Here is a 13,716-nt window from a genome sequence, read left to right as displayed (position 1 = left end):
ACTAATAAAGTTGGGGCATGTCGCCTTTTCTTATTAGCACTTTTTTGGATATCTCAGCCATTTGAAAACCAATTTTCATCAAATAAACGTTGAATCCTTCTTAAAATTACATGCTCTTTCATATTTCATGAGAGGCTTTTCATTATCTCACTTAGGAATGTTCAAAACATGAATCCCTACCTCAACCAGTACTGTACAGTCCCTTTAATGGTTACTAGTATAGTTTTTTATATGTAACTAAAAAGTATTATCACTATCACTTTTACCATAATGTATATGTGATATTATCCACCATAATCGGAAGGTTTAATCCATGAATCTGTGATTCATAATTCGCAGTTTTAATTATTGCTCCCGAATTATTTACTGTATTATACCCGTTACCGTAAACAGTCCGAGGGTCGGGCGCGAGAGATGGGTAAAGAGTTAACGCCACCTCCGACAAAAACATTACAGTCTAAATCGTGTACAACAATAGTATTCAAGTCATTGATCTCAGATGTTATGTGTACTCACGGGTAGAGAGTTTTTGACTTTACATCAGTAGAACAGTATTTAATTCTTTTTCTTTGAAATGGCGTCTTTTCCCCCACTAACATCTTTTCGAAGAAAGACTTCTTGTTTTGTTTTGGCAGCCCCCCCCCCCCCCCCACCCCCAAAAATGGGACTCTCAGTGTTATACAAGCAGTGACAAGTATGATCTTAGAGTTTTTTCTTCTCGTTTCCTTATATTCTGGGTAAATATGTTTCCTTGTTCATGAACTCTAAACCCGACAATGAATGTATTAAATGGTGGGTACAATTTATTTGTCATTTCGTACCTTCCAACAAGTATATCGGTTGCCAAAGGGTCAAGCTTATAGCTTATAATTGGCGATCGTTCTGTATGGTAATTCATAACCTTGGGTTCATGACACAAGTACTGTAATCATGTCACAGATGTATGTGTAATGAAAATTGTAGAAACTAGCTATAATGAGTATCATATTTTTATACATTACATGTGATTATAATGATATGAAAAAACTGTAAAAATGATGCCATCCATAGAATAAATAAATCAAATCAAATCAAATCAAATCAAATCAAGTGCATGAAGAATACGACATTACTGTTTTCTCTGTGAAGAATGCAGAAAATAACGTATATGAAATTAGATGAATTAAGTTTGGACAAAGTTAAAAACTAATTGAGATAAGGAGATAGAAGACTATTTTGGACAAACTTGAGACTTGATTGATTTAACATTTATGAATTGAAAAGTTTCGGCAAGAAATAGAAACCTAATGACAGAAAAGCTATATGGGATATTTTACGACCAATGCTCAATTGTAAGATCTATTCATTATTTGTAATAGCATGATCAAATCAAACAATGTAATTTTTCATGCTATTTTGTTGATTTCCATTCACTCAATAAGGGGACAGTAATCTAAACTAAGTACTTCTCTATGAAGTAACAAGTTATTCGCATAATTAGCACACTATTAGACACACACACATTCACATGCATACACACACCTACACAATTCATATGCACACAAACACTCCCAATAAATATGTAAATAGATAACTACCCTACTCCCACTAACCTTTAATCCCAAAATACCTGCCTCAAAATGTCTGTTATTTAATGAATTGATGATATATCATAAAACATGCATCGTTATTTGGGACAATGTATGTTGTTGTTGTTTTTTTTATACTAAAATTCTCAGTGTTCCTGAGATGTTCAATTTTTGCTTCATTTTGATACTGTTTTTGTCAAGACTCCTGAATAAAGTATGGTACGCTGGAAATTTGAGTCAAATAAACATATGATTTATTGGCCAAAAATGCATAACCTTTTTTTTTTTCAATTTCTTTGTGAAATAGTAACCTATATATATATATATATATATATATATATATATATATATATATATATACATATATATTGAAACAAAGAAAGGGAAAACTGACCAGAAACAAATAATAAATGGTGAAAACTTTGAGCAAAGAAAATGGGTTTTCATCAGGATTCGAACCCGAGACCTCCGGATTACTAGACCAGTGCTCTACCGACTGAGCTCTTGAAAGCCCTAGTTCAGTGTTCGTCCCAAACCCTTAATCCTCTTTGCTCGTGTGGTCAGAAGCTACAGTGTGTGTATGTGTGCCACACACACACACATTAACCCGACATAATGCTGATGAAAACCCATTTTCTTTGCTCAAAGTTTTCACTATATTTATATATATACATTAGTGCTTTGATGGAAGATCTTTAGATTATAAATATGAAGATCTTTCATGCAAGACTTCTCTCTCCCTCTCTCTTCAATCATACACTCTGTCTTGCTTTGTGTGTGTGTGTGTGTGTAAAACAGGACACATAATTACTGATTGAGTGATCACCATGCTTAGTGTGATGCAAACGCAAGGACACAATGCTTATATTACATGTATGACACTTGTCAAAAGTGTCCTTTGGTTTATCTCCAGTGAGATGATAAAACCAGGAGGAACTTTTGCAAAATAAAAGTTCTAGAAGAAGTTTCTTTCAATTCTTGCCTTTAATAAACGCCACTGTCAAATAAAGCGGCTGCCGGAATATATACAAATTGTTTCATAGTCTCAGAAGCATATCAATGGTAGGTAATATGCAGAGATTACACAACTATGTGTGAATTCACACTAACGCATGGAAGTGCATGCCATCTCCTTCATACAAATCAAGAGACCATTTGACTATAGCTATACAGAATAAACAAAATAATAAAAAATATGTACTGTACATTCAAAAAATTGTAATGTGCATATTCCTTTTTTCCAGAGTAAACATCTCATGTAATATTGCACACTCTAGCACATCTTAGAAATAATTGTTACTTTACCTTCAAGCTCAGAATAAAATATCATACTTCAAAGTTCAAATGATACTTTGTCAGATGGGTCTGTGCCATACATATTTTGTAATATAACACCATCAATCCTGTCATCTTATGTATAGTGTAGCTTTGTAATCACTGTTGTGCACATGTGTGTGTGTGTGTGTGTGTGTGTGTGTGTGTGTGTGCGTGTGTGTGTGTGTACATGTAAGGGTGGGGCACAGTTCAAATAATACTAGTACTTGTCTCATACCAGGTCCATTAAAATGCCCTTTCCGGCATTCTTTCTCCCATATATGATAATACAAGCATGTTACTACAATACACATTTTTGTCAAACATGCGAACTCATAAGACAAAAATAGAATATGAAATAAGTTCATGTGTATGAGGTTAGATTATTGCTTGTCAGCTTCAGTGAGACACTACTTTGCTATGTGAAAGCAAGCAAGGTATGGTGCATAGGCATTGATGAACATCATTCATGTTACAGACAGTGACACATCTGTAGAAGCACACATATGAAGTTGCTAAAATTGATTGCGATCCAAACATTAGGTGTTCCGTGACAAGCAGTTTGCTACAAAAATGTTCTTGCATAGAGGATATCTGCCAAGTATATTCTCTTATTCATTAACCATTAATAGAATCACGCAGTAATAAGCCCCTCAAAAGTACCATGCTTACATAAAGCAAACACGTAGCTTTTTGTACATCTTTGAACTGGACCGCAAATTGCTGGACATCCGGTGTAAAGTGACCAATCTAGTCCCCTTTGGCCGACTTCTTGGACTTCTTTGACCGGGCAGAGGATGCCCCCTTAGCATCAGACCCCACTTTGCCGCTGGCCCGGCTCTTGGCGGACATCCTCGGGGGCGACTTGGTCCTGGGAGGGGGGCCCAGGTGCTCCGGGCGGGGCAGGGCGGTCTTCTCCAGGTAGAAGGCCAGGTCCTCGTGACGCTCCTCCACCCTGGTCTGAAGGAGTTTCTCCGTCTGGTTGGCGTGGTTACGGCTGGCATCCTCAATCAGCTGGGAAATTTGCTGCAGGGGGATGTCACACAGGGACTTACAAAGTTATTGACATTGTGATATCGAGACTGGCATAGCGAGGTGGTCTTCTAAGGTTAGGTTGAGTGGAGCATTTGACACTGTATGCTTTCTTCATATTTGCATCTTCTTATGAATTACATGAAATATAAACTAGAAAAGCACATGGAGAGGGTAAACCTCGGCCAAGCAGCTCATTTCCACCCATACACACATCCTGAAAATCGCCCGATTTCCCAAGATAAAGAAGACTTTTATCTATTAAGTCATCAGCTTCCAGCTGCACGGTGCCTCGCCCAAGCAGAGCATGCGCTTTAATGCGCCTATGCAAAGCTCAAATACACGCAGCTTGAACTCCTAAGTTCATTGACCCTTTCTGCCAAAAGAAACAAAAAAAAAATCTTCAAAAACTCATAAAAATTCCCAGATCACTACAAAATTGATCATCTGTTCCTCATGTCATTATCAACTTTTCCAGCAAATGCCATCGAAATCCATTCACAACTAGTTATTTTGCCCAAAGACAAACAGATAACAAACAAACCAATGGCGACAAAACACATAATCCCCCACCTTTGAAGTTGGTAGAAAAAAAGTTTGCAATGTAATGTATTAATGTAAAGTTTGTCCAAGACAAATTTGCACGTATTTTTATGCAAAATGGTCAAATGAGGCAAACCTACAGAATGATGGAGAGCTGGATGTCATGAACTGATTTTTATTGTGTGTTCATAATAACATTCTTCACACTGCTTTCATATGAACTTTCATGTGAAATTGATGACAATCATGGCATGTTCTTAAGAAAACCAGATGGCAATGAGACAGCATACTTATATATCATTATTTATTACATAATTATATGATCGCATCACCCCTGTCATCCGCAATCTACACTGGCCATTAATCCCACAACAAAATAGGTTCGAGATCCTTCTCATTACCTACATCATCCACACCCATTCACCCTTATATCTAACAATGCGTGTAGCCGGTCTGGGTTGTGATGAGATTAGGTCAGTGACCTAATCTCATCACAACCCAGACCGGCCACACGCATTGACCTCAGATCATCATCTACAACTCAGCTCAAACTTGACCCTCGCACCCACAACCGTTATGGTGACCGCGCTTTCTCCGTTTGTGCCCCCCTTCCTTGGAACAACCTCCCTACTCATATTCAGTCCTCCCCCTCCATTGACATTTTCAAAAAGAAACTTAAAACCTATTTATTTCTATAACAGAACTGATGATTATGTATAGTTGATTATTTGTATTCGAAGCTGATTTATGTTTGTTTATTTGTTTTGATAATTGTAAAGCACTTGGAAACATATTGTATTACGCACTTTATGAGTATTTATTATTATTATTATTATTATCATTATTATTATTATTATTATTATTATTATTATTATTATAATTATTATCATTACCATTATTATTACCTCCCTGTTAAGAAGCAGTGCCTGCTCCTTGAGCTCACTGAAGGGCAAGCTGCCCCCCTCCAGCTCCTTGAGGATGCCTTCTTCCTGAGACTTGAGAGTCTCCTTTCTACTCGTCTCCTCCCCTTCAATCTCCTCCAGGCGGCGCTCGTACTCCCAGGTGTTGAACGGCTTCCCCTCCTGCAGATGGCAAAAATTGTTACCATGGAAACAAGCATGGATAGTTATAAATAATCAACAGTGGCTGTGGAAGAAAAATAAAAATGTCTAGGCTAAATATTGGTTTGGAGTATTTAAAGACAGAAGGTACCAACCCAACAAACCCTCCCCTTCCCCCATCCCCCCCCCCCTCAAAAAACAACAACAAAACAAACATCAATTTTTCAAAGAAACAAATTGAATAGTTCTAAAATGTAATTTCCAAACATCATGAGCAAGAGTTAATTCTGGTCTAGGTTCAGAGTGCACAAATTGGTCTTGATAGCCCTGAAGTTACTGGTGATGTTTGGATCTATTCTGAAAGGTGTTTTGGTTTTTTTTGGTGTTTTTTTTTTTTTCAGCTGGTCTTCCTCCCCACTTATGCAGAATTGCAAATGAGAATATATCTTGACAGTCCAATGTGGACTTTTGCCTAATCACATTTTTGGACACGTCAGTAACCATTATTCAATTTACATGTTATGCATTACATGCATGATCTGCACACATCCCTACATGATCATTGACTTGATAGTGGTACTCCGAAGAAACATAGGGTGCGTTTATCAACTCCTTTTTTCGGCAGAAACAGGTTTTCCAAACAGCTTTCTAGGAATTTTTACGAGTTGATAAACGCAAAGCTGTTTTGAAAGCCCTTTCGGAAAGCCTTTTCGAAAGCCGCATATTTGTGGCTTTCCAAAGAGGTTTCCTAAACAGGTTTTCAGAAACCTGTTTGTAAAAGCCTTTTGAAGTTGATAAACGCAAAGCTGTTTTGAAACAGCTTTGAAGTATTGTACTGCAGTTACGAACAATGCACGCCTTATATGACCTCTTCTCCTTGGGTCGAATTGCGCAATGCAGCTGTGCAGTGACAGGCCAGTTATCGTGTTCGCGAAGAGTTGATAAAGGCAACTATTTTGGAAGCCGATTCTAAAGGGCTTTGGAAATGGCTTTGGAAAGGGCTTTGGAAACGGCTTTTGAAAGCCGTTTAAACAGGGGAAAGTTGATAAACGCAGCCATAGATGCAGCAACAGCCAAAACTTATTATGGTCTCATGTTATATAATCACTGCAAACACAAAACTCACATCTAACGGGAAGGGCACTGGCGGTTGCATCACGACAAGATGCTGGCGTACAGTCAGGGGCTCCCGCTCCGTGGTAAAGACAACCTGGTACAAATGGTAGTGGGCTAGATATGTCTCAAATAAGTGGCTGGTGAAGAGTCTAAGGTTGCTCTCACTCATCTGCCCATCTGAGAGAAACTTCTGTGAAAGTTCTCGGTAAATCCTAACTGCGGATGACAGTGGCTGCCCTGCATAGGAAGGAGAGATATTGAGACAGGAAAATGAACATCAAACTTGAAAATAAATGATTATTTGTAAATTCATGGGGGAATGAAACCCAAATATATGCAGCAATATTATTAGAATACATCGGTGAACGTTTTAGGAAGTCAGATAATCTGCTCAGAATCTTCAAAGTTTTGGTGCCACCATCACTGGATGAGAAGACTACTACAGATCATGATGCCACATGATGGAAAGCGATATACAGAAAATTATAAAGAAAATAAAACAGAATTTCACTTTTTATGAAACGTGTGCAATCCCTCCGCTTGTTACTAACATACTGTAAATGTTGATATTTTCGCATGATTTCTTTTTTGCACTGAGCAGCTCAAAAACATATTCATGGGTTGTTGAATTCGTGCTGCTCAATTTTCGACCCATTCACAATGTGCAAAGAAAATTGTGAAGATATTTTTGCGGGTTTTAGAAAATTGCGCTAGCCAGAAGTAGTGAAAAATGGGCGAAAATTAATGTACCACGGAAATTTCTGCATTTGAAGTAATATGATGAGGGTCAATATTATTTCCTCCGCTTTCCAAGAGGGGCAAGTCAGGTGCTCTTTCATTGTTCTAGAAAAGTGAAAACATGTTGATTTTTCCTTGGAGTTTCTTCATATTGTTTTCCATTATGTGATGTCATGTGCTACAGTAGTCTTCTCACCCAGCAATGGCCGCACCAAAATTTTTAGATTTCATAACTTTGGAATGGATTGCCCAATTTTTCTCAAACTTTCACTGGCATGTTCTAATAATATTGCTGCATTCACTTAATCCGCTATACATTTGCGTCTTATTCACCTGTAAATCATGATGATAATAACATAATAATAATAATAATAATATTGTCTTATTTATCAAGGGTAGCCTCTTCAGTATTGCCAATGCTCTATCAGAGGGCCATGCCATTATTATTACCCCAGCGTTGCCAGGTACCCATTTACACCTGGGTCGAGAGGGACATTGTGGGTAAAAACATCTTGTCCAAGGACATTTATAAGCACTGGGCGGGAATCGAACTCGGGTCCTCCTATCGGGAGTCGGGAGTCTTATCCACTACGCCACAGCGCCCCCTAAGATTAGTAAAATTGCTGACTGGAACATTTTGTCAGGTTTAACTTACCAACCGTTCCTTGATGGAACTCCGCAGCCATCCTCAGCACACTGCAAACCTGGGACCAGGGAAACCCCTTTTGCACCCCATACATCAGACTCTCGTAGAGGAAGTCTAGCAAGATGGATTCCCTCATCTGGGCATCTTCATCAAAGCCAATCATCTCCCAGCCCAGGAGCTCTCCCAGCATGGACCGTCCATCAGCTCTCTGTAACAGTCAACGCACCATACCAACATTGGATACAGAGAATAGCCTGGGAAGATCTACAACAACTCTAGATGGCCTTCAACAAAGTGTGAATCCCTATGGAATAAAGTTGCATAACTAGACATACAGTTTGTACACATTTTCTATTCTTAAAAAAAAAAAAAAAATAGGGTCCTAATGAATGAAAAAAAAAATCACATTTGTTGTGTATACATGTAGGTCTAATAATACAGCTAGATAAACATTTATTTTTGCTGTTGTTGTTGTTTTCTTAGGAATAAAAACTGATGCACGAAAATAGATTTCGAATTGAAATTGTTTTTGAGTAGCTGACTTATTACTTAGAATTCAGATTTAACTTAGAACGAGAAGAACAATGATATTCCCAACATTTGCAACAATGTCCACTGACGACAACGCAAAGTGGTTGAAAATGCATGATAAATTAAATGTTTTAAAAAAGTGTAGAATTTGCACGGCAAGTAACTTTAGAGCCTATATAGGAAACAGACTAGATTTAGGTGAGAAATAGGTTTCTAAAATAATACCGTCGTCTCATATTTATAAATAGGGGCTTTAAAACGAAATTCAGTGCGTTTCGATCAAACCGACATTATATTGCACATGTGGGACTGACACCGAAAGGCAGTAGTTCGGTCTTGCACTAGAATCTATAAGTCTGCTACTATATTGAGCTTGGTCAAAGAAGGAACATGTTCAGTAATAAGCACTAGATATATTAATGCCACAATGTATCAAATATTTTCCCCCTATTCCGCTCACCTGCAAATTTGCTACAGTCTTTGCGTCTTCAACACTGATGTTCGCAGCCATCTCGTACAACTACAAAATAGATGAACTGTTGCTACGCAACTTACGACGCGCTATTACAGTGCATGCACAGTATACTAGTAGTACAGTACGTACATTCAGGTACGTATTACGTTTAAATGCTATATAATGGTCCTTGAGGAGCCGGGAAATGTGCAAAAACGCCGGGAAAAGTGCACTGGTTCAATTTTGCGCGGAAATGTGCAAATCATTTTCTTTTTTCCTTTCCTAACATTAAAATAACTTTACTAGTAGGCCCCTATTCTGATTTATCGATCTTTACAAAGTGTAGTTTTCGTTATGTACGTGTAGGCCTAATAAGAATTATCATTATTTCGTTGTTATTAAAGACTATCTAATTCTGATACCATAGGTCCCTTTTATACAGACTGGTGTTAGTGAAATGATTGTGTGTGTGTGTGTGTGTGTGTGTTTGTGTGTGTGTGTGTGCCTGTGTTTGTGTGAGAGTGTGTATACATGACATGCAAATACATGTATATAACATTTGTCATATTTCACTGGGATAACGATGATAAATGTGACTAATGATAACTTAATGATAGAATATAATTTAATCCGAATGTTATTCATAATCTTGAATTTAGACTATAGCATTCTCTGACTTCTGGTAGGTTGTAATATATTACACGAGAGGTAGCATATTTTTTATTTCATGATTATTGGAATGCATCTTCTCTCATTAAATGCATTTCTGTATAATTCCTTGCTTTTTAGACATTGTAATCAGGGCCGGCGGAGCGTTTTCAAAAGTGTGCGTGTGTGTGTGGGGGGGGGGGGGGGGACATTCCCGGGTTTCATGAGCTAACAAGCAAAAAAAGAAAAGAAAAAAAAAGAAAAAGGTCTTCAGCGCAACTTCTGGTGCCACTTCCGTGTTTCTTCAGCTGACAAGCAAAAAGAAAAGGTCTTCAGCACATCTTTCTCCTTCCACTTCCGTGTTTCTTCAGCTGACAAGAAAAAGAAAACAGGTCTTCAGCTCATCTTTCTCCTTCCACTTCCGGGTTTCTTCAGACAAGCCAAAAAAAAAAAAAAAAAAAGAGGGGTCTTCAGCGCAAAAACATAACTTTACCGAGCTCACACTTCAAGGTCTCCATCTATTTCCTTCTTGCGCCGGCCATGGCACTGTTGTATGGAGTAGTCTACACGATTTTTTACACTGATGTTGCTTTGAAGGATGCATGCTGTCCGTTATTCATAGGCCTTGAGCAAAACGTCTGAGGATCCTCCCGCCCTCCCCCCCTTTTTTTTTTTCTCTCTCTCTCCCTTTTTCAAGAAATTTTATCATAACCGATAGAAAACAAGTTGCTCCTTGTTAATTAATACATTGGTCCTACTCTGTATACATTATACTAGGATTAACCACAAAATGCTAACTGCTATTGGTAGTTGTCCAACTGCTCTTATTGATACAATGTAGTGCCATAATTTAACCTCTTTTTTCTTCATTCTTATTTTCTTTCTCCTTTCTTCGGGTTTGCAAAGTATATCATGGTACTGCTTCTTTCTTTTTGGTTTTTGTTTATCTTTGCATGTTCATATTCTGAGAGCATACAGGGGAATCCTGTTATAGTTTGTATACAACGAGATTCCGATGAGGTTAATCGTTGGGTTTGTTAAAGGGGGAAGTCAAATCCAAACATAAGTTAGTCAGATAAGAAAGAGCAAAATATTACGAGTTCAACGGTATATTCTTGATCGAAATTGGATGAAAAATAAGGAAGTTATGACATTTTGACGTTTTGCTATTTTGGGGGAAACAGTTCTTGAACAGTCAATATGAATATGCAAATGGCAAAGTGAGTATGTCATTCCCTCACAACTTACCATATAGTTTGTACATAAAATTTTGAAATTTCCAGTTTTTCATTCAAACGCAATTATGCCCAAGGCTCATATCCTCGTATATCTAACTGATCACTATTCTGAAGTTATTCAACCAGGAATAAAATGTTTCAGACTTCAATGACAGAAACATTGAATTTTCGTCATTTTTTTTTTTTTTGTACATGATCAATGGATCTGTGAGGGTATGACATGGTTAGCTCACTCATTTACATATTCATATAAATCGACTGTACAAGAACTGTTTTGCAGAAATGAGCAAAACTTCAAAATGTCATAACTTTCTTATTTTTCATCCGATTTCAGTCAAATTTTTCCGATGAAATCGTAAGATTTTTCTCTTTTTCTTATCAGACTAACTTATGTTTGGACGGGATTTCCCATTTAACCTACAGACACTATAAAGTTTCTTTTTTTTTTGCGAAATGTCGTCCCCAAAAAGCAAGGAAAAAAAGAAAAGAATTTGCGTGGATAAAATCAAAGTTTCTGTGTGCGTATGTGTTCGTGTGTGTGCGTGCGTGTGTCTGTGTGTGTGTGTGTGTGTGTGCGAATTTTAATTTGAAGGAAATTCTATTTGAATCAAAATCAAATAAAAAATATCATTAAAAAATATAATGTGCGTGTGTATATGCGTGTGTTTTCCAGAACCAAATAGCGGGCAATATCACTCACTTGCCGTGTCAAAACCAGAAACTACTGCTGGATACCAGTGATTAGTAAAATGATGATTATAATAATATGTTCAGGGGTGACGAAACGTCTTATCCTCTATTTATTCTTAATGAAAAGTGCACACTGCCCTGGTTTATTACTGACACAATGTAACAGAGGTAATAACATTTCCCGGCCTTCTAGAGATTATACAGCCCAATGCAATTTCATAACGAAAATGTATAGGTGTAATTATTCTTGTATCATTTTGTTTGTGACTCTACGAATTGTAGCCCTCTTGTCTAACGATGGCAAAACATGAACCTTTGAAATTCATAGCTTTTGAACGAAAGGTTCGATTTCTCTCAAACTTCCCCGATGTGTTCTAATATTTCTGCATTCACTAGATATCTGTACATAAATGGGTTAATAATTTTTTATGTGATGTTTGAATCACTTTAAAAGCACCAACTGACCACACCCTTTTCCTCACGCAACCGATCTTTCTCACCAGCACTCCATTAACGCCAACGCACACTCTTTGATGATCATCATCATGACAAAAGCCTTCAAATTATTCTTGTGGATATCATGTTTGAAGAATGTTGTTCTCTATTATACCATAATACTATGTCAAAAAAAAAAAATACAACGGGACCCTCCGCAATGATAACTTTGAAAATAGTGAATCGATCCAAATACAATTTCAGGGTATGAAACTATTGTTTAACTCATTGCCCACATCTTACAACAACAACAACCAAAAAAAAAAAAAACACACACACACACATCCTGTTTTATTCAGTGGTCAAAGAGAAATGAGGAGTTTTGTAGAGCATAAAGGAGTCCCCTCCCTCCAAGTTCTGTCCACTGTGTACATAAATGAGTATCTAAGTGCTGAACTTGGAAGAATCACACCAACGACATGCTGGACAATAATCCACATTACTCCGTGACCACTTAACCAAATTGAATAAGGTTTTCTGTATAGAGCTAAGACTTTATATTTTAAGACCCTGAAGAAGCATTTATACAGTTTAATCATATTGGGGGTTATCAATGCAAATAAATGTATCTGATTGTATATATATATATATTTTTTTTTTTTTTTGGGGGGGGGGGGGGGTGACATACTGTATAATGTAAGGACGCATTCTATCGAAGGAACCGACAAGGACTCATAAGCATTGCTTTTAGTCGGTTCCCTCATAGTGGACTCTTATTCGTCATGGACTGAACATGATTCTGTCATACATTTCAATGTACGCGTTTAAAGGCATAATTTACCATTTGCAGATGAGACAAAAACCCATCATTAGTACTTTAAAATAGTTCTAAAATGTGAGATAGGGATAGAAACAACCACTGTAAAAATTTGAATCCGTATAATCAATGTTAAGTATATGTTAAATACACAAAATGTGAACAATGGTTATAATAAGAATGCTTCCAGATTAAACCGTCTACAGTTACGGTTTAGTGAGAAAAATACTGATATCACCTTATATTTTATATTTTAGGCTTTATTGCTTAAATTTTATATGGTAGGATGTTTTGTGATACAACAGACCTACACATATGCATCAAATGTGATATCTTGAACATTATTAAAATCACTGCTCCCAAAGGGAAACTGGCCCTTTAATATGTGTTATTTACTTGCTTTGTTTCTATGTTTCGAATGGCATTTTGAAAAGTGTTTACTTTCTTTTCTTTCTTTTGTTTCTTCAATTTGCTTTGTTTCTATGTTTCGAATAGTATTGGAAAAGTGTATTTTTGTGTGTGTGAAATATGTGGGGGAAAAATATATGCAATTCAGTTCAATGAATTTTAAAAAGAAAAAAAAAGTTGGTACAGATATCGGATTTCATCAAGAGCTTTGTTTTTATACAATTATGCTTCTGTTTAGATCAGAGGTATCTTGCAGGTAAATTCTTCAGATATCAACAAACTTAAAGGACAAGTCCACCTTCATATACATGTGGATTGAGTGAAATGCAACAACACTAGTAGAACACATCAGTGAAAGTTTAGGGAAAATCCGTCAATCCTTTCCAAGGCTATGAATGTTCAAAGTATCTGCGCAGTCACTGCTGGATGAGAAGACTACTACAGTGTATGATGTTACATGCGTGCAACGATATAAAG

The 13,716-nt window shown here is 37.1% G+C and overlaps 1 protein-coding gene across 1 annotated transcript; it reads right to left on the bottom strand.

Annotated features, from left to right (window-relative positions):
• Positions 1–3,632: 3,632 nt before the first annotated feature.
• LOC139744332 (uncharacterized protein C8orf74 homolog) lies at positions 3,633–9,060 on the bottom strand. Its single transcript, XM_071654773.1, has 5 exons — positions 9,010–9,060; positions 8,028–8,226; positions 6,645–6,871; positions 5,363–5,539; positions 3,633–3,908 (listed from the first exon to the last, which is right to left on the bottom strand). Exons 1-5 carry the CDS (start codon positions 9,058–9,060, stop codon positions 3,633–3,635), a joined length of 930 nt encoding a protein of 309 aa, XP_071510874.1.
• Between the last annotated feature and the right edge of the window lie 4,656 nt (positions 9,061–13,716).

The sequence above is a fragment of the Diadema antillarum genome, unplaced genomic scaffold (assembly GCF_040938485.1).
Source record: "Diadema antillarum isolate AM-2024a unplaced genomic scaffold, OU_Dant_1.0 seq00001161_RagTag, whole genome shotgun sequence".
NCBI classification, from domain to species: domain Eukaryota; kingdom Metazoa; phylum Echinodermata; class Echinoidea; order Diadematoida; family Diadematidae; genus Diadema; species Diadema antillarum.
This window is presented reverse-complemented; position numbering and strand designations above follow the sequence as displayed.

Bases quoted from the DNA above. Each gene is read 5' to 3' on its own strand.
- LOC139744332 (XM_071654773.1), bottom strand. From the start codon at position 9,060: ATGGCTGCGAACATCAGTGTTGAAGACGCAAAGACTGTAGCAAATTTG. The intron at 8,227-9,009 runs GTGAGCGGAATA...TGACTGTTACAG, and splicing joins AGACTGTAGCAAATTTGCAG to AGAGCTGATGGACGGTCCAT. The intron at 3,909-5,362 runs GTAATAATAATG...ATCCCCCTGCAG, and splicing joins CACTGCTTCTTAACAGGGAG to CAAATTTCCCAGCTGATTGA.